Source organism: Glossina fuscipes, unplaced genomic scaffold (assembly GCF_014805625.2).
Source record: "Glossina fuscipes isolate IAEA_lab_2018 unplaced genomic scaffold, Yale_Gfus_2 2, whole genome shotgun sequence".
In the NCBI taxonomy this organism is placed as follows: domain Eukaryota; kingdom Metazoa; phylum Arthropoda; class Insecta; order Diptera; family Glossinidae; genus Glossina; species Glossina fuscipes.
In genome coordinates this window covers 22901178-22922769 of record NW_023998416.1, presented here as the reverse complement: position 1 = coordinate 22922769, position 21592 = coordinate 22901178, and the positions used below count along the sequence as shown (strand labels likewise).

At 32.6% G+C, this 21592-nt stretch overlaps 2 protein-coding genes across 3 annotated transcripts; one reads left to right on the top strand and one right to left on the bottom strand.

The window, feature by feature from the left end:
- Nucleotides 1-13663: 13663 nt before the first annotated feature.
- On the top strand, nt 13664-16330 carry LOC119634104 (mediator of RNA polymerase II transcription subunit 15). The gene is made up of 5 exons (XM_038028048.1): nt 13664-13826; nt 13894-14036; nt 14098-14952; nt 15005-16021; nt 16085-16330. Exons 1-5 carry the CDS (start codon nt 13774-13776, stop codon nt 16309-16311), a joined length of 2295 nt encoding a protein of 764 aa, XP_037883976.1. The 5' UTR covers nt 13664-13773; the 3' UTR covers nt 16312-16330.
- A 359-nt stretch (nt 16331-16689) lies between these two features.
- On the bottom strand, nt 16690-20386 carry LOC119634105 (Krueppel-like factor luna). 2 transcript variants are annotated; one of them, XM_038028049.1, is made up of 2 exons: nt 20233-20386; nt 16690-18188 (listed from the first exon to the last, which is right to left on the bottom strand). In XM_038028049.1, the coding sequence occupies exons 1-2, from the start codon at nt 20296-20298 to the stop codon at nt 16713-16715; spliced, it is 1542 nt and encodes a 513-aa protein (XP_037883977.1). In that variant the 5' UTR covers nt 20299-20386; the 3' UTR covers nt 16690-16712. The 2 variants fall into 2 exon arrangements, with proteins under 2 accessions (XP_037883977.1, XP_037883978.1); XM_038028050.1 differs by lacking the exon at nt 20233-20386 and adding an exon at nt 18426-19717.
- Nucleotides 20387-21592: the final 1206 nt, after the last annotated feature.

Here is a 21592-nt window from a genome sequence, read left to right as displayed (position 1 = left end):
ACTGCCATATGTAGTAAATATTTTTCAGAAATTCCGCTTTCTCACTTTCCCGCTACAAGTATACGACTTTTGAGATGTTGAGGAAATACAAAATTATGTGCAATCTGATTAATGTCGCCCGATATATTACACTAAACGGCGTCTGGTATGGCAAAAATCGCTCTATCTATCATTTGCCTCCCATCTATTTACACACAGAAACACACAAGTATACATTCTCTTATGTGGATATATATATAGTATATATACTTATACACTCACACATATACATATATAAATACGTATATACTCTAAATATACTCTTGTTTACAAGAGTAGCAGAACACTTTCACTTAAAATACAGAATGGAAAATATTTAAATGACCATTAGTGTTTCGATTCAAGGTTTAGTAAGAATAGTCTTAAGCAAACGTTCTGCAATACAAAGAAATTTTGCATGTAAGTGCTTTGAACTTAACCTCTAACGTGGCATTACATATATACAGTATATGATATACGTTACAAATTATGCATGATCACGGCGATTGAAATTCTTTGACATAGACTTTAAAGTGCTAGACATTCAAGTACGATTTATGCACAGCTGTTTGTTTGCATTTTTAGCATTTATCACCTTTGAGTACAAGTACCGTATGTGTCAATTAAGCATTTGGAAAAGACGATGCCAGCTTATACTCTATACGATATAATATGCTAATGCGATCAAAAGATATTAACACTTTTTCCATTTAAGTACAGCGAGATTTTTTCAAAAAAGTCTCGTCTTTTTTTGCTTTCTTACACTGGTAGCACTCTAACTGATATGTGGATCAAATTTCATGACAAACAATATTCTCAGTGGTTAATAAATAATATTTCGTCAATATCATTAAAAAGAACACAAGAGTTTCGAGAACAGAACCAGAAGTCGAACGGACCTAAATCACGTGAATAATACGAGAGAGCACGAAATCATATGAATTGAATTTTTCGCGAAAAAGTCTTTATTCAAGTTCAAGAAGCAAAACTCATGACAAATTTGTCCAGGCACTTACCTTAAAACGAATGACGCACAGCACTCGTACAATATCCCTTATTAACGGTTTGGTCCGGCGGGAAAATTTTATAACATGATAGGCGTACAGACTGAGTTTTTTTGAAACACCCACGCTTTGATATCAATGTGTGTATACAGCTGATATAAATGTCAAGATACGTATCCTGTTGGATTTATGATAGCAGCGCCTGCTTTTCATTTCTTTTTATTGAAACGATGTTGTTGGCGGCGATTTTTTTTCTTGGTTTATCTATAACATGCTATTCACTAGATTTTTAAGCTCTTTCCGGATCATAGGCACAAATCCAAGTTTTTTTCTCTAATAATTTCACAATTTAGATCGTTATCACTCGTAGAAAACATTTCTTTTGAGATTTCAAAAGGGTGTTATTTTTGAAACAAGACGAGAAGACAACCAAGACTAGGCTAAATCATCCTTCGTCTTCATTCTTTATAGCGATACTTTTGTTATACCAACAATACCTACAAGCTCGCTCAATATTGATAATATTTTATTGATTAGATTTAAAGCGGTTTATCTTCGATTATCTCACGACTCTCATTAAATCATTTATATCATTTGAAAATTGTCGACCTTGACAAATACTCATCTCACCACAAAACTTTTGTGACATTTTCAATTCATTTCATTTTGCTTATTTGGTCAAATTTAATTGAAATTTTTCGTTGAACCGATTTTTTCATTTTAAGAATCGCTGACAATAAGATTTTTTTAAAACAAAACAGGGAACGTGTCACGAAATTTATACCAGCTATTCCCAAGAATCATACCAATCTACCAAAAAAATATACAAATCGATAGTATCCCGCGGGCTTTTAAAAAAAATACATTCTCATTACTCTTCGTCCACAGTAGTGTACAGAAATTTATCGCGTAGGTTTCCCGATTTTTAGAAATTTTGCTATTTCCTTAAAGAGCTGTCATGGATCTTCTCTTAATGTACCTTAAAAGTCATGGCTTTCAAAGTTTTTCGATCTGTACGCTCTTTGCCGTTAACTTCGACGTTAACCGCTTTTTATAAGTTTCCTAAACCACTCTTCAAGCTATGGCAGTCTCACCTTAAATTTGCTTCAGCACTCGACAGGCTTTTCCTTTAAAATTAACACAATATTCATTTGATATCCCATATATTTTGCTTATCGCAAGAGAAGAGAGCTTACGATAGATGTTTCAGAGATTTGTCATGTGCTGGATACCACAGCTTATTGGCTGCACTTTGACATAGATTCGTTGGATGAGCGAAACGTATATTTCGCTTATATAAAATAGAATAAAAAGTAAAACGAGAAAATAAGTTCAAGCGCTGATGTTAAGTTAATAGTCAGCAACGCTGCATAGCAGCTTGATTTTTTCATTTATATAATAAAACTAATACACCGACAGTGTGCTCAATTAATAGTGATTTCATATAGAGTATTAATACTCTAACGTATTAATTTATTATTATATCATGTTGACTAAATATTGAACTAATATCCAGGTACTATGGCATACCAGTTTGATTTCTTTTTAATGATCTTTTTTTTTATTTTGTTTTTTCAATTTTATTATTTATTTATCATATATAATCCGAATATAAGAATCTTTCTTTTAGTCTAAGAATTCAATTCATTAGTCTAAAATTAAAATAATAAATAAAAATAATAAGAATCAAGTTAAATAAACTTGGTTTTCTCAATGAAGTCGCTTCTTTTCAGATAATAAGCTAAAAAGTTAGAGTGAGACAAACTTAGAGATTTACTGTTCTCCGAGATTGCATGTGCGAGATTGATGTGCGGTCACAATAGTCATAAAAATATGATTTATATAACGTATTCTAATGTGAAATTCGATACGGGGATGTATTTGCGAAAATTATCCAAAATTTCTAGGAAAAGATGAACGAGATCCGCTTACAAATATGCTTACAGTAGCCCAGAAACTGCAACTTACAATCTATAAAAGGGACTGACCTAAAACACAAACGGTTCGAACGCTTCTTAAAGCCAGCGAAATGACTAATGTATAAAGCAAAAACCAATAACTTATTGTCCGTGGATGATTTTAATTTTATGAAAATTTTACAAATATACAAACGCTTAGTGTGAAAGCTTTGCTGAACGCCTAATTGACACGCCCATTTTTTGTGCATTGCATACCAAACATTCGTTATATGATGAATAAAATTTCTTATTTGTTTTTCAAGTCAAATCAAATTTCTTAATCCTTCGTCCACAATTATTATTATTAAGACTTAAAGCTCTTCTTAAAGCTTTGAACATGATTTCCAGTTTTTTTCTTATTAAAAATGCTAATTCAAATATGAAGATGATGGGGCAGGAGGTACCACCCTATAGTTTACATATAGTATAACCCATAGAATATACATAGTATACATAGTATACATATAATGACGTTTGAAAATAATCTGTTAGATCTGTTAGTGGTCGAAAAACTCATCCATTTCAATAGCGTTCATCCTTGGACGAAACCACGGCAATGTTAGAAATTTTATCAAACTATATCAAAAATTGTGACCTGCAAGATGAACACAAGAAAATATGACTGACAAATAGACAAGCAAGCTTGGCTCAGAATTGCTTTCTGAAACGAACGATAAAATCAAATGTTTATCTATTTTGAGTCTTTTTGCGTGTTGCTTAGGATATAAATAGAAAAACCGATATATTCTTTCGTTTTTAGTATGTAGGTCGAATGAGAAATTCAACCAATAGTTTGTAAAAAATTTTATTAATTGGTTCAAATTTAATGTTTATCTAAAACACAGTAACAGTGAAAACGAAGAGAGTGCAAGCACAGTACTTACATACAGAGTCATGTCTACGTTACCCATCTATCTATTCGACCAAGCAAAACAAAAATAAGTGGAGCAAACACCACCTAAATGTGTACAACCGATATATACAATGCAGTAAACCGATGCGGCGGTGTGCGAAGGCAGAAGCGGCAAACGTCGAACAACGTTAAAGTCAAAACAGTTGACAAGATTTTAACAAGCACGCACACAAGCACACACACAACCATGTAGGTGCTATCTGAACAGACAAATAAAAGAACAAAAAAAAAAAGAAAAACAAATAAATAAAACACATAAAACAACAACAACAACAACAATACAAAACAATAGCGATACACCGAACAGCGGCTATTGTATTTTATTTTATATACATGTATATATATATATATATATGACTATATATGACTATATATATATATATACAAACACACACGCGCGCGTACACATACACTGGAATGAATGTACATATAAATATGAAACGACATTTGTTGTATAAGCACTTACATGTAGATGTGTGCGTTTGTATATCTTTACATGCAAATTGATGAGGTAGAAGCGAAATGTTTAAAACACGTACACAATAACTAAAACAAAAAAAACAAAAAAAAATTTACAAAAAAAGCGAAAAAAAATTCCCCCTTTCCTGATATGAACATACAATTAAATAAAATCATATATAATTTAAAAGACATGCACACGCATGAAATTATGCAAACATGCTTAAGTTTGACACTTTAATAATTTCACCCAATTTAACCCATATTTTTTCCTACAATTATGTTACATTCGGTTTGTTTTTTTTTTTTTAATCAACTAAACACCGTGAGAAAAAATAGTGAAGAAAGGACGAAGAGTGAACATAGTAAGTAAAGATATTACAAACTGACGAAAGGCGATAAACATCTATGTGCATATAAACTTGAAATATATGTATGTATATACATATGCACATGTATGTATATATATATTCATGTTGCAAGCGTATGTGTGTGTGTTTGCGTTTTATAGATAACAGACACATGAATCGTGTTTCTTTTTTCTTTTCGTTTTCTTTTGATATTTTTTTTTTAATTTTGTTTTTACTTTATAAAAAAAGTGACCGCACAGTATGACACACATTATATATATACATACATATTTACACTTTATATAAACATAAATGAGTGCTCTAAAGCTCTATAGGTTTTAAATACATTATTGTATCTTATGTGTGTTATTGGTTTTGTACCTTGCACTTGTCGTTTTTGAAAATCATGCAATTTTCTTAATACAATTTTTCCCTATTTGTCTTTGAAAAAAAAAAATAAAATAAAATAAAAATAATTTATCACAAAATTTCTTTTTTTGTTGTTTTGTCATTTTTTTTTTTTTTTGTTCATTTAAGGCAAACTTCAAGGTAGTTGCTTGTTTATTTGTTTTGTATGTTTCTTGTTAATTATCTAAATAGTTTTGACATTTGTTGTTATCCATACGTTTATATATTGTACACATATATGTAAATATGTATATATATTTGCTGATACTTACATTTCTTGTTGCCTTTTTTATTTACTTATGGGATGTTGTTGCTGTTGTTACTGTTGTTTGGATAATTTTCCAAAAACATTTAGAAAAATATTTATATATAATTTTTAATTTAATTTTTTTTTAATATTTTTAATGAACTTACACTTAAATACACTCTTTTTTTACATGACGTTCTATGAATTATTTCGTCGCTTTAATAACATAAAAAACTCGGCAAAATAGTGTATAAATAATTTAAACGAAAATTTTTAACAAAACGTCAGCAAAATATTATAAAAAAAAAAAAACCACAAAAATTACTTAATACACAAAACAACGTCTTATACGATCCAAAGTATACTAGTATACTAGTCGCGATGTGCGTATTGATTTAACCAGGCAAACAAACCGTGTAAATAGCTATTCAAAAAAAAAAAAAACGTAAATCCGTTGCAAACATTTATTTATAAGAGCCACCGTAAATTTTTCCAGACTAAAACACAATAATGCAAAGAGCGCGAAAGATGAGCAAAAATATTTCTAAGAAGCATTGAGCGCGAGTTAAAAAGCACGGGTAAATTAAAAGGAAAAAAAAAACGAATAAAACAAATCTCTTTACAGTTAAATGATGCTTAGCACAGATCATAAAATAAAACACTGTCTCTTTATGCACGGTTGCAATTTAATAATAATAGTAAATAAATAAAACGCGTATATGTATCTTCTTCTCTGATAGTGTATGGGCATCAACGTAGTAACGCACACTCATTTTTTTCCTTTTTTTTTGCTTTTCTTACTTTGAATGCACCGCGACTACGTTTTAACTTCTTTACGGTTTACTTTACAATAACAATACTCAGTAATAATATTCAGTATTTAAATTCAGCTGAGTCGCGAATTATAAATAAATCTGAGACTGTGCTCTCTTTGAAACTAAAAGAGAGCGAGAGCAAGAGAGAGTAAGCGAGCTTACCCTTTATCTTAGAAATTAATTTAAAAAGCGAAAAGAGAGAATTTAAACATGTACACACAGTTATACATATGCATATATATATATATATATATATATATATAAATACATACATCGATACAATATAATAAATATATATGTAAATAAACTTAACAGAAATTTCTTTTAATTTCCATATAAATTTGATTTAGTTTACATATTTGATTATAAATATTAGACCCTAATATAAATTTTTACTTGCTTGTATGGAGGTATTTTTTGTAATATTGACTCTCATTTTTTCATAAAAATATTATTGTCCGGGCGTCCGATACCAAGATTGACTTAATTATCTGAATTTGTTTACCAACAAGTACATGTTTGGAACATTTAGCGCCAACTACAATCGTCTTTCGTTCATAAATGATCTACACACCCCACTCCCTGCCTGCCTGTCCGTTTCGTTTCTTGTATCCATCCTATATGTCGCAAGTTTTGAAAATTACAATTTTTTTCGAGGTGGGATTTGGGGAGTGGTCGTAAAATTAAATCGAACCGAAGCATTTTCAACGGCGTGCTTCCCTGGGAACAAGCACGCCAGTGTAACTTGAACACAAATTTACATGCACACACATCAGACGGATGGATAGACAGACGGACAGACCAGATTAGGTCGGTTCAAAAAATTATTCCGACTTGTATAATAAATGGTGGGTCTATGTTAACCCTGTACTATAAATGCTGTAGATAGATAAAGCTGGAAGAATTCAATTTAGATTAAAAATTGATAACAGGTTCAGCTCAGGTAAAAAGATTTTAATGGACCCACAATAAGATAGATTAATTTAGTTTCATGAAATTTAAGTATATAAAAGAAAAGAAATTCATTATAGATACAGTAGGTATGAACTATAAAGATATATATTAATAAGAATGTTCTGGTTAATTGAATTTTCCTCACATACAATTTTGCAATTAAAAATTTATTCGTGAAAGCGAGAACACGGAGGAAAATGCAAAGACTTTTGTTTGGACCGTTGTAACATCGATACATCATTTTCTTCTTTCCAGGAATATTTCTTGTCGAATTTTTTCTGTAAAAGTAAGCAAGGATATGCAGATGAAATTTAGAAATATTGATAACTAGATACCAGAGGTGCCCTTACTTGGCATATTCATAAAGTGTAAATACAATTTATCCAGCAGATTCAAATAGTCCTCCCTAGATTTGGTATTACTAAAAATATGATCTTCCATGACAACGGCATTTTTAGCAGGATCTCCAACAGAGTTTGGCAGCAAATCTTTTCTAAAATCAAATACTATTGACTATGTACTTTTGTTGTAAGAAATAACAATTAGTAATCAGCCATCTACATAGTAGGACAATTAAACAGTAACTCTAATCATATTAATAACCTATTAATGGTAATTGTAATTATGAAATTACAAGTATAATGACATTGTTGTACTGGCAACAATGTCATAACTTTGAGAACAATTAGTTAAGAACTAGTTAGCAAAATTGAATTTAATGTTCAATTGCTAAATGTATGCATACAAATCTATCTTATTTGAAATAACGCAATTCACCAATAAGAACATATGCACTTTCTTTTTACACGAATTTTCATACTTGCTCTAACACGAACACCGACAACATTTTTTTTCCAATTCTAAGTTTGAGTTTGTTAATGAGATGGTCCATTGAAGCGTATACACCAATTGTATGATCCCTTTTCCTTCGTCTCGTTGGCCATCAACTTGAACACAGCATTCCGTTATCCAATATTTATCTTGTGTTTGCGAGTGTTCGATTCATCAGAATCGAATTTGTTTTTGCTTTATAAATTTGTAATGGGAATCTCATTATTACTTTTTTTCCACGGTTTTTTGGGAATATATTTGCAAGTTTTTTCACCTTGCACGATTTTTTTAAAGCTGTGGAGCTCATCTTCAAATTTACTATGTGTCATATTTATTTTTTAAGCGATTTGTTTTGCACGGTTTTCTAACGAACGTATCTACCGTGTAAAATAAGTAGGATGGGTATATACACATAATAATCTCAACCATTACAACACATTTGAATGAATAAAATATGAAATGACAAGATGTTTGGAATTTTTTGATATGGAAGCCTTCCCATTGTTGGGCATATACAGCTTTCCTGATGATTTTAGTTTAGTCCCAAACTCTTTATATTACATTTACACTTTCCGCTTTGGGTCACAGAATGCGCCTTCATTTGTCAGACTTAAATGTTACACAAACTATCCGTTACATGCCGTGCACTACTTCTAGCGTTGTCAATGTCTATATAGTTACGTTGTTCTTTTCCTCCATCGATGAGTAAAAAACAAATTAAGAGAAAAGTAATAAATGCTTTGGTCATTTAGTACTGATCAACTTACATTTTGATTGTAACATTTTGCCGAAATTGTTGATTTGGCCAATCAGTAGACATTATTATGCGGATTTTGCAAAATAATTTTAAATATTTTATAAAATTTGTAAACCAAAGCAACTCCGAGAGTTTTAATGCAGAGCAGACTTTTATTCTTATTTATATATATATATATTTTTTTTTGAGAGTTCGAAAAGTGCCTGCTATTGAAATTTCCTAAGATTTACTATACACCATATGAGAATGCCATGCTTGGGTAAGGTCGACATATAGATACCTTACATCACTTCATCTAGTGCAGTCATTCACTCATTTTTTTATCCTAAAAATTAGACATCATATTTATGTAAACACATAAATTCCCTGAAGGCCCTCATATTGGAGCATACTCAAACTTGAACTAACGCAGCCCAAATTAAGCAAACTTGATTTAATTGTCAAAGATTTTGATAATTTCCACTTGCTGGCGTCATAACAAACCATAAGTTCAACTTTGTGGGTTTGCGCTCATGAGAGCCCCTATCTATGGTGTGATCTAAAAAATAAACCTATGTACTCCGAATTCCCTATGGTTAACTTAATAAGGACCATATTTCATCATAATTAGACATTTTTGTCATATGAAGGTTTATTTTCCATTAAAACCCTTATACATAGGCCTATATATGGTCCAAATTCGTTAAGGTTAATTTTTATGTCACATTGTTATTATAAACGAGTTTTCATGAAGAAATATTGAAATCTAGTCCTTTTTACCGCTATAAATATTCAGTTTTTGCAGTACTAACAGTTACATGGTGGACGGACAGACACGCTGAGGTCGATTCAGAAAATGATTTTGAGTCGATCGGTATAATAAAAGGAATGTCTAGCTCAGGCCTTTCTGTGTAGGTGTAGGGTATAAATAAAGACTAAAAATAAATTATGATTTATGTTTTTTAGTTCAGACAACTCATTTCTTGTGATATACCTAAGTCGGATCACTTAGTTTGAATCTCAACACAATGTTCTTGCTCTCTACAATATTACTAACGGATAAATAAACGCGCTAAAAAAAATCAAGGACAAATACATAGCCTGAAAAGTTTCCTTTTTTTTATTAGCTTTGCTTAAAGGAGGGAATTACTTTGGTAATCTAAAACAAGCGGAAACATTACAGTTGCGTTAGGCCGGCTAGTTAAATACCGTACACCACGTTGCCTAACACAATTCTCAGTTTTATCATAGAACACAAAAATAATACCCTTTTTTTATACCAACTTACTATTATGGAACTTACTAAAAATCGGACTTCAGGTTCAGACCAATTAATTTTTATATGAAATTACGATTGCGGATCTATTTTTATCACAAAATATTAAAACTTTGACTTTTCTGCCCTAAAAAACAAAAATCATTATGTAGGTCAGCATTCAAAAATAGGCATACGGGGTTCAAATTTGTTACAGTTAATTTTTTTATTTTAAATTGCTATTATGATCTGATTTTCATCGTGAAGCATTGAAAATTAGTTCCTTATAGTTCAGTTTTCCTTATATGAGGGGAAGTTCAACGAATTGCTTCAACCGGTCCAAATTTTCCACACCAATTTAAAGAGCCAAGATATTAATACTTAGCCACTTTTGCGAAAATTTTTGAAAATTGCAATTTTTTCCGTATAACTTTTGTAAGCACAGCCTTATATACATAAAACGCAAATTTCGACCTATAGCTTAAAAATAAATTTACTTAGACAGACATCAAACGGACAGGCCGGCTGAATTTGTATCGATCAAAAAATAGTTCTGAATCGAACGGTATAAAAAAAGGGCAAGTCCATCTCAAGCGCTTACATGTTCGCACGAACTTAATAAACTTGTACCACGTGTGGTGTAGGGTATAAAGACGATATTTGACAACTTTTCCTGAACGAATGAACAGTTAATAAAATATTACTACATAAGGTACTTAATAGACGACTTGAAATCACTCGAAATAAGAGCTTCAAAATTATTTACGGATTTCCCAAATCTTCCAACCGTTGAGCCTCATAAATTTTCTAAATTAATCAAAGTTGTAAACTGTCGTACTTTATTCGTCTTAAAAGTTCGACGTAAACTCTTCTATCCCCTTTTTATGATAGTCTATTTCATTTATGTTACAAGGGTATGCTAAGTTCGACCGGATGTATGCAATAACTAGAAAGTCTTGAAATAGAGTCATATTTTATTACACCGAACGATTTGGAGTAACCTCCTGAATTTATATAAGCTTACTTGTCCGTCTGTCTACTTTGTATTCTCTTGGTTACCCGACAAGTCGAAATTTTTGAGATATTTTGATGAAATCGAATACGGTGACTTGGGTTCGCCCAAGAACGAATGCTATTGAAAGTGATTCCAATCGGCTTTCTTCAACCACTTATCATATAACGTCCAGTTTCGAAAAGTCGATATATGAATAATTGTAGGGTGTTGTAGGATATTTGACGGTGGGCCATGCATCAATGCAGTGTTCCCACTTATATTCTAATATATTTTCCTTTCTATTGTGTCGTCTGTAATTAAAGGCCCGGACCCAAGCGACTGAGGTGATTTGCTAACCAAAATATTCTAATATTTTACTTTGTGTCCATCAGCAACAATGGTATTTGTTACTTTGTTAATGGTGTTCCACTTCGAGTTTCAGGAACTTAGGACAACATTTATGACCGCCAAACTATCTGTGATGAAGTATGTATGTATAGAAATATTCTTTATTACAATAATTTTTGTTATGTTTTCTCTTTAATCATAAAACTGCTTCCACCTTCAAACATTCTTCCCCATTTTTCGATAATGTTGTACAACCGTATACTATATTTGCCAAAGTTTCCTTTTGCGAATTGGCAGGAAAACCGGATAACAAAATTTGTAATTCTATAGCTGAGTTTATAATTAACATCAAAAACTTCATCGCCAACTATTTAATTCTTGGTATAAGTGTCACCATATTTTGAAGCGCTCTCGGCCTGCTATTTATTCAACAGTCCGATGAATGAAATTTCATGAGGTTAGGAATGCTCTTAAACCAACACAAATATCTGCAAACACATCTGTTAATTCAGTTAAAACATTAATCGTGATATAGTGTGGCGCTTGCGAAATGCCAAAAAGTTTTTATCGTGTAGGCATGCGGGTTTTGTAGCCTATTCTTTGAAAAGTTTAGGTAAATTCCAAATTCTTTGGCTAATTTGAAGACGATATCTTCACTTTCGCTAACAGGAGACATTTTACCATAAACACTAAAAAGTTGCGCAAGCAGTTAGACGAACAGACGAAGGCATCATTTACAATGCCTTTGCTTATTAAGCAAAACAATAGTGTTTATGCAAACCAAATTTAATCGCATTGTTAAAATTTAAAGCTCCTTACTATTTTTGAATGGTTCGATGATGTTATGTATTAGTAATTATTACATCAATTAATCATAAAGTTAATTTAATTATAGTAATAACTATTGTTAATTAAGGAAAAGTAGTAACATCTAAAGAAAGGAAGTGATGTTACTTTAACCCCCGCTATGAGTATCGCAAACAATAACAATGCTGGAGTCTCAAAGCAAACAGCGAACACCCAAGAAATGACCTTCATTAGATATAAATAAATATATATATAAATTTGGGAAAATCAAATGTTTATTTTTTTGGTGCAGATTGCCTGTTATTCTACCTTTTTGGTATAGATTGCTTGTTCTTCTTCCTTTTTGGTATAGGTATCATATTGGGAATCTAGAGTTTTATTATTCCTACAATGAGAAATTATTCATTGCAATTTTTCTCAAATGATAGGAAATCGTAGCGCTTGGCAACCTTCTTACTTTCAAATAAAAAAAACGTTTATTTGGAAAAATTACATTTAGTGGAAAATTCCGCAATTTCTTCAATTTTCTTAACAATTTAACAAATTATTAGACAATTACAAACAAACCAACTTGATCATGTCTGATGATTGGCAAGATCAACAATCTCGTCAGAAAATTGTCACAAAAATGTAAGTGCAATAGTGTGAAAATAGTTTTTTTCATTTTTTTTTTTTCATATATAATACAAAATGTGAAATTAAATGAACAAGATGGAGAATTTTTAAGGGGTGGAAGTTTGAACTTCTCCGGCTAGTGCAAGTTACCAGCCGGTTTATATTGCCAATAGAAAAAGTTTGAAACACGTCCCATGCACACATCGGATTATTATTATTTTTGGTATTTTTTTATGAAGAATTTAGTAACGATTTCTGACTCGGAAAGCAATTGGAGAAGTTTCAATTTGTTTATATAGTAATTTACGTTTTTAATACTTCAATTATTTTTATTCAGAAAGGATATGCTACGAAGCAATGATAAAGAACCTATTAAGAGCGCCAGCTTAATGGAAAATCATATATTTAGTAATTCTAAAACTAAAGATGAATATTTGAGTTTGCTGGATCAATTATACTTATATTTGAAGGAAATGCCAAGAAGTAATTATAGCGTATTATCGCCATTGCTCTGAATCGGATTTATGTAATCATATCTTTTACATTTAGAAAAACTCAACAAGCAGCTCCTCCTAATAAAGAAATAAACTAACCAGATGGATGTACTTGCATTTGTCTCCAGCCAACGATGACCACAGACAGACGTTTGATTTATAATCTTTGGATATTGTTTTTTTCTATTCAAGAAATCTATTTCTAATAGCAAAATCCACTTAGTTTTTTCAAACCTTTTGCTGTCAATACACTTATTTTTATTGCTTGTCCTGTGTAATACATTTTATATTCGAATGGGCTTATTTTATAGTACTTACATTATATATGCGTATAAATAAAATTTATCATATTCGCTTTGATGTATAGATTTTTTTAATATTGTTTATTTAATAACCGTAAACGTTTTAAAAAAACCTGTATTTTTATAGGGATTTTACAATTTCATCCATAATTTTGTATATTTTGCATACTGTTGGCAATACTAACGTAGAGAAGCGAAGTACGGGCGTTTATGAAAATATTTTACTATTTGCTTTCAATTTAAAAAAAATATATCTCCAACAATTATGTCGGACGACTGGCAAAGTCAGCAGTTTCGCCAAAGTGCCATTGCGAAGATGTAAGAGTTCTCCATTGTCGTGCTTGATAGAAAGAAGTATATATATATTTGCGTTCATTTCTTTTAGAAAAGACCTGCTGCAAGCATCTGGCCAGCATCTTGATAAAAATGCCAATGTTATGGAGAATCATATATTTAAGAAATCTAAAAGTAAGGAAGAATATATGACCCTGTTAACAAAAATATATTCGCATTTTAAGGAGAATTCAAGTAAGTTCAATATTAGCCTGCAGAATAAGTAAACAACAAAAGTGTTTTTATATATCTGAAGGGAAATTGACTAATGAAATATCTCAACAAAATATGATGCAAGATCCTCTAAATGCTTTGCAAAATTTGGCGAGCCAGGGTAATCGTAATCCGCAAATGATGTCCATGGGTGGAGGTCCAGGAGGGCCGGTAACTGCTTCTAATTTGCTGCAAAGTCTTAACCAACAACGACCAGGACAGCAACAAATGCAGCAAATGCAGGGCATGCGGCCTCAAATGCCTATGGGCGGCGGTGTACCTGGTCAACAACAAAATGTGGTGGGCGGCCCTAGTAGCCAACAACAAATGATGAATCAAATGGTTGGACCAGGTGGTTTGCAAATGAATATTATGGGAGGGCCAGGCGGACCTCAACAAAATCAAATGGTTGGCAATGCCCAGCAAATGACTGCAGGCGGTAGTGGTCCCGGTGTTGGTCAAGGGCTAGGACCAGGGCAGATGAATCAAATGGTCGGCCCGGGATCTGGGGGACCAATGGGTTCGGGCGCCGGTGGACCAAATCAAATGCAGATGCAAGCAGCGGCCGGACAAATGCAAGGCGGACCTATGAATGTTCACGGGATGAATGTGCAACAGTTACCCGGACAAATGCCGCAACAACAAATGCAACAGATGAGCATGCAACAACACTCTCAGCTTAATCAAATGATGAATGCTCGAATGAACCAGACCGGCCCCGGTGGAAATATAACGGTTGGTGCAGGACCTACCGGTGGTGCTGCTCAAGGCATGCAAGGACTACCTGGTAATTTGCAACAGAACCAAGGGGCAGGAGCAGTAAGCCAAATGCATTCTGGCAACGTAAGCGGCGGACCACAAGTTCCTTCAAGTGCTATGGGCAATAATGCAGGACAAGGTGGGTAATATTAATTGCAAATCTATAACTTTTTTTAATATGATAATATTAGGCAACCTCAATCAAATGTTAAACATGCCGCCTGGCATGCAGAAAAATCCCAATATGCCCCTAACTCAAAACAATCAGATGTTTAACGTTAACCGAGGCGTGGTAGGACAACAACAATTTCTTCGGCAAAGTCCATCACCTAGTACGGTTTCTTCACCGGCAGGTGGGCTTACCGTGCAGCAGCAGCAACAACAGCAACAACTGCAACAAGTTGTTAACAATCAACAGCAATTACAGCAACAACAGCAGCAACAAGCCAACCAAACTGGAGGACCTCAATCTAATCAGGCGTTGCCGAACGCGCAAATGATACCCAGCCCCGCTTTAGTACCAACCTCAAGTCCCCAAATGTCTGGTCTAATGCAAAATCCCAATCAAAGACAGATGCGACAATCGCCCAGTTCTAATCTAAATACTCCTGGCCAAGTAGCTAACAGTCCTTTCAATCCGCACGAAGAACAATTATATCGAGAAAAGTACAAACAGCTCACTAAATATATTGAACCTCTCAAGAGAATGGTGGCGAAATTTAGCAACGATGGTGCTCAGATCGAAGGCCAAACAAAAATGCGTAAACTTTTAGAAATCTTATCGAATCCGTCGCAGAGAGTGTCCTTGGAAACTCTACTTAAGTGTGAAAAGGTTTTGGAAAAAATGGAAATTGGCAATATAGTGCAACAATTTGGCAAATCGCCCAATCCCCTAATGGAAGTGATAACCAATACATTGCAAAGTCCTATAGCTAATCACACCCTATATCGCACGTTCCGTCCAACTCTGGAATTACTGCTTGGTACGGATATTTCTGCACCACCACCACTCAAAAAGTCAAAAACAACAAATTCAAATGAAACAGAAATACCGCACTTACTGCAAGGAGAATTAGCACGTTTGGATACCAAATTTAAAGTTTCGTTGGATACTACCGTGCAGAATAATACTCAATCGATTAAACTGATATGCTGTTTGGATGACAAAAAGTTACCTAGCGTGCCACCTATAAATATCAACATACCAGGTATGAATTTAATGAATTAATTAATAATAAGATTTCTTAAATTGATAATATTTGATATTACAGAGGAATATCCTTTGTCTTCGCCGGATTGTATTTTGATCGAGCAGGACTACACTTGTACATCGTTCTTGAAGTCCGTGCAAAGCGCATTCACAGCTCGAATAGCTAAACTGCCCAAACTCTATTCTTTGTCGCATCTGTTGAATACATGGGAAATGTCGGTACGGCAAGCTTGTTCGCCCAATGCTAGCAAACCTATTTGCGAACTAACCGCTCTCTTCGGCATGTAAATTAGCTGACTACAAATAAAACTCCAATATTATGTGAAAAGCAGATTCTTTTAATGTTTGTAGATGAAAACAGTTTTCATTTTTTTTTTTTTTTTTCCTTAGATATTCTTATTTAGAAAAAGTGCATATATACGCATTGTGTAGGTTAAAATAAAGAATAAATTAAATACAATCTTATGATCGCGAAACGAAAACCTAAATATCACAGTTTATATGTAAAGTTTATTAATTAGAGCGAATAGAAATTACATTTGATTGCAGTCATAATTTGTTATAAGAATGAAAGGAAGCAAGTATACCTTCTCATAAAAGCTCAAAAACGTCGTTCTTTTACAAGAGTGGAATGCCAGGCCCGATAACTATTATCTTATGTTTTTGCTAAACAAATTGTTCTTTATTGCTTATAGATTGGTAAGAAGATTTTGTGTAAGAGTGGCTACCTGTTGCATACTTAACAGTTCCGCGGTAGTAAAATCGATTTTTAAGGGAACTTGTAAAGGTTTTATTTGTGATTGTTGTTTTTGTAGGCTGGATATGGGCATTTGTAAACCAGGATTACTATTGGCTGGCGCTATCGGTCTTAAATGATGTAACATTTGGCTTGGCGACGATGCTGAAGAGCTGGTATTATTTTCTTCCAATGCAAGTGAACCAACATTTCCATAATTAGTTGATGTGTTACGTGCACACTCAGGACGCTTGGACGTATGACGTTTCACATGCTTAGATAAATGATCGCTACGCATAAATTTTTTATCGCAAACACCGCAAACAAATTTCTTTTCTCCTGTGTGAGTGCGCTTGTGGCGGGAGAGTTCATCCGAACGGGAAAATCGTTTATCACAATTTTCCCATTTGCAAATGAAAGGTCTTTCTCCCGTATGCACCCTCTGATGGGCCTTTAAGTGGCTGGATTTGAAATAGTTTTTACCGCAATCGGGATGATTGCATTCATAAATACGTTTACGCTCGCTCGATGCCTGCGAGCTATTCGATTTCGCTGCATTTGGTGTAGTGGAGGTGTCGGTAGTAACTGTAGTAGTATTTAAAGGTTTGCTAGCTAAGCTTTGCAGTAATACATTCGGATGTAATAACAGGAATTGTGAGGGTATTAACGATGCAGGCGTTGCCGTCGGGCATTGAACCGTTGCCTCTAAAAATGTCGTTTTTGGTGCTATAACTTGAAACGATTGGCCAATCGAACAAGGTCGTCCATTTGTATTGTCTGGCAATGTAAATTGGAAGGGATTTTGAACTGATCCACTTGCTGTTGATGTTGGTATAGCTTTACTCGCTAAGCTATTGTCGTCAGCGTTTCTTTGGTTATTTAATACTTCTGTGGTTATAACGGAAGTTTTAATTTCCGTTATGTTGTCATCAGTTTTTCTAGGCTTTTGTTGTGTTTGCATTGATTGTAATTTTTGTTCAGGATCGGAATTCTCGGTATACGTACGTTTACGATTCATTTTAAATTTCAAACTGCGCCATACATTCGTTTCCGTGGAATCATCGTCCGTCGTATTTGAGCAAGAGCTGTTAGACGTTGTGCTTTGTAACGTTGATGATAGAAGTGATGAGCATGAATTTTCATCCAAACTGGAACATACCCCGGAGCTGTTTACATGCATTATAACACTGGCTCTTTGTTGTTGCTGCTGCTGTTGCTCTTGGTTGGGTAATTTTGATTGGGTCTGATGCTCGGCTACTGGTTCATCTAAGCGTGGTTTCTTAGCCGCAGGCACCGATAATGCCGTTGCTGCGTCCCCATCATCCTCAGTGTCCGAGGGCTGTGGGGTAATAATACCGTTCGCTTGCAATTTAAACTGCAATTTCACCTTGAGCAGCTTTTCGTCCAATTGTTGAACACTTGATGAGCCCTGCAAAGGCAGATGAAATGAAATCTTATTAGAAACTTCGTGATAAAGAAAATATATATATATATTTTTTTTTAATAAAGTTTTTCCAGAAAATTTTCGAGAAATCCATCGAGGATTAATATTTCTCAAAAAACATTTTTTTTAATCATATGTCTAGTTATTATTAATTTTTTTTCTTATTATATTTTCTGACTTAGCTGAAAGCAAAAATTACAAAAAAATGACATAAATACGTACAATGCACATTTTTACCAGGTCTTCAGAAAAATCAACGTAATTCTAATGGTTTTTATTATAAGAAAGTTTGAAAATAAATAAACTGTGTGAGAAAGCAACAAACACAATAGTAACTATATACTGTATGTATAAGGCCCTACCCCCTATCCGCCAGCAAAACAGGTCTTTCTCTTCGCATGCAGAAAAAAACAAAACAGACATAAACAACACGCGTCAAATGCATGATTTTATAAATACAAAGGTCTACGTCATACACGAGCTAATATTGTTTATTTTTAAAGTAAAAAAGAGATAAATAAATGAATACAAAATAACGCGCAAACACACCCAGGCATGCATTTCTCTATGCATGTAAGTGCTATAATAATAATAACAGCTACGTAAAGGCATTTCATATGGGCTCGGTGGTGATGCTTAGCTATTGTTGTTGTTATATTGTGGTTTGTGCTCTCAGTAAAGTTGTAAAATGAAACACTACATGAATGTGTATATGCACGCGCATGAAACTACTCCGTCTTTTTTTCTGAATTTGCTTTTGCTTTTGCTTTATATTGATGGAGAGGTAGAGCCAACAATCGTAAACCTATAGGTAAATGTATGACACAAACGTTACAATTGAGACTTAGGGTTATAAAACTAGTTGACGACGTCAGTTATCAAGGCCCTCTCTATAAAAGTAGACGTAAACATATATATGCATATTTCACGTCCATATTTCTATGAACCTAGACGTAAGTGTAAATATCTATATATTTATGTATAAAAATATTCCAATACTATTGCTTATTAAGGCCTGGGTGCAGTCATGTATAAATGTGTGTGTCTGCTTCTGTGCATGCACATCCGTAATGATTGCCGTTCCCCCAATTTTTTTTTTTTTATAATAATAATGATTTCATACGCGACCAGCAACACCAAACATCATTTATACATCATCTACAAGAACAACAAATTCACATAAACACAAACACATAGAGCTCACTGTATTTCATGCATGCGATGCCTAGGTCGTTTGTCTTTCTATGACTTATAGATGTGTATGCGCTTGTGAATGTGCACATGCAACGTTTGTATTTGTTTTTAGCAATGAAGTATCACTCGTTTACTGCATGTCTGTGCTATAAAATGTGTGTATAGTGTTCACGTGAACACCAGCTGATAGACGAATGATTACTGCGTGATCAAAACATGTTCTATTAGTTGGAAAGAGATAAAACACATTTGTTTTCAAAAATTCTTTAAGTAAAACAAAGAAAGCAGCATTTTAAAGCAGCAAAGAGAAGAAAATAAAAAAAAAAGACACTGCAATGAAATTCTTTTTTTATTACAGTATAATTTATTAGGGTATTATTTTTATTTTATTTTATTTTTTTTTTTAAGCAAGCGAAGTGTGGATTCTAGTACATCTAATTAGATAAAATAATTAAATATTTACAGAAATTGTAGAATTAAAAATCCATTTCTAATTATAAATTTTGTTTTATAAAAATTATTAATTAATTGTTTTATTTATTTAAATTAAATCAAAAAGTTTTCGAATAGTTTTATTGCTATTTTACTAAAAAAACATATTTATATTAAAAAATGCTTTAATACATTATTAATAAATTATTAATTATTATTTAAAAATTAAATAAAAAATTGTTTCTGAATATTTTTGTTTTATTTCTCATTAAATTCTATTTCACTTTTCCACATTTTTTTTTTTTATATTTTATATAATAAATTGTTAATTTAATTTATTTATTAATTGTTTTTTTTTTCATATATATTTGATCATTCACTAGTTTTTATAAGGACTACTTACATTTTCGACTTTATTTTCGAGTAAAGGAGGTGTGGCTGGTGGTGACGGTAATAAATTGATATCCATTTTCAAGTCCTTTATATAATGTTTTTAAAAAATTTGTTACAAGCCTTCAATGATTTCTTGTATTATTTTTCAACACTATCTTGTTTTCTTTCAAGTTTTCAATTTTCTTTTTATTTTCACAAAAGAAATTTTTTTTTTTTTGTTTTAAATTAATTTTCCTTTAATTCATGCACACATTGAGTGAAGCAAACAGAACATTCACGTTCAAAAATAACGAATGAAATGAAAACACAACGGATTTGTTTGCCTTCAAGTAAAGAGCGTCTCAACGAAAAAAAGGAGGCTCGTTTTTATTTTTCTTCTCGTTTACAAACGAAAACAAGCACATAGGTAGAGCAGATGTTTCTATAGCGGTGTGAGTATTTATTTAAATATGGGAAATGTTTCTTTTATACGGACTTTGCGTTTGATTATTTATTAACACACACACATATACATATATGTTTATATATATATATATATATATATGTTTATATATATATATATATATATATATATATATATGCATTCGACACATAAACTAAAAGAGGGACAAGATTTCTACGCTCTTTTCTTGTTTCTCTTTCTGATTTCTTGTTGCACTATCTCTGCAATAAGCATAAATGTGTATAACATTGTACGAGTATTTGAAGTGGTGGTTGAAACATATCGCATGTAAACGTAACTATATACATAGTTTACATACCCGCCACCAAAACAAATGGTTATATTCATTTTTGTACTCTATTTGTGACATGCTTAGAGAAAGTCAGATTTGAGTTACTGCTTGCTCTTGGTTGAAATCCACAACTTTGCTTACCAATTCAAAAGTAATAACTGAAATTATCTTCAAAATTTTCAATCATGCAAGTCATCCTGACTTTCTTTGCCTATTTTACTTTTAGCATAATAGAATCTGGCTTAGAGTTTTTTGTATCTGAAATTTGCTTGAAATTTTTGTTTTTTTTTTTTTTTTGGGCCACTTATATGTATGCATGTGCAGTCTAAGTGGTCTTTACTGTTGTATTGGAAAGAAATGAATACGTTGTATTGAGTTTGGGAAGAAATTTTTATATTTATCATATTAAGTTAATGCTTAAGAAAGGTAAAGCATTTTGCTGTTTGATCAGCTGATAAGACACGTTTCGTAAATGGATAATTTAGGTAGAAAGACAAATCGAATACACCTTCGTTTTACGCTTGTGCGTTCAGGGTAAACGCTACTGTTAGATAGCGCAATTCCTTTTAATGTGTGTACGCTGCATTTTTTCACATCTTGGCGTTTTGTGCTTCCATTTTAAAAATGAAGAAAAAC

Excerpts from the sequence above, each read along its gene's own strand:
- LOC119634104 (XM_038028048.1), top strand. The coding sequence starts at position 13,774 with ATGTCGGACGACTGGCAAAGTCAGCAGTTTCGCCAAAGTGCCATTGCG. Across the intron at positions 13,827-13,893 it reads CAAAGTGCCATTGCGAAGAT|AAAAGACCTGCTGCAAGCAT; the intron begins GTAAGAGTTCTC and ends CATTTCTTTTAG. Across the intron at positions 14,037-14,097 it reads GCATTTTAAGGAGAATTCAA|GGAAATTGACTAATGAAATA; the intron begins GTAAGTTCAATA and ends ATATATCTGAAG.
- LOC119634105 (XM_038028049.1), bottom strand. The coding sequence starts at position 20,298 with ATGGATATCAATTTATTACCGTCACCACCAGCCACACCTCCTTTACTC. Across the intron at positions 18,189-20,232 it reads TCGAAAATAAAGTCGAAAAT|GGCTCATCAAGTGTTCAACA; the intron begins GTAAGTAGTCCT and ends CTGCCTTTGCAG.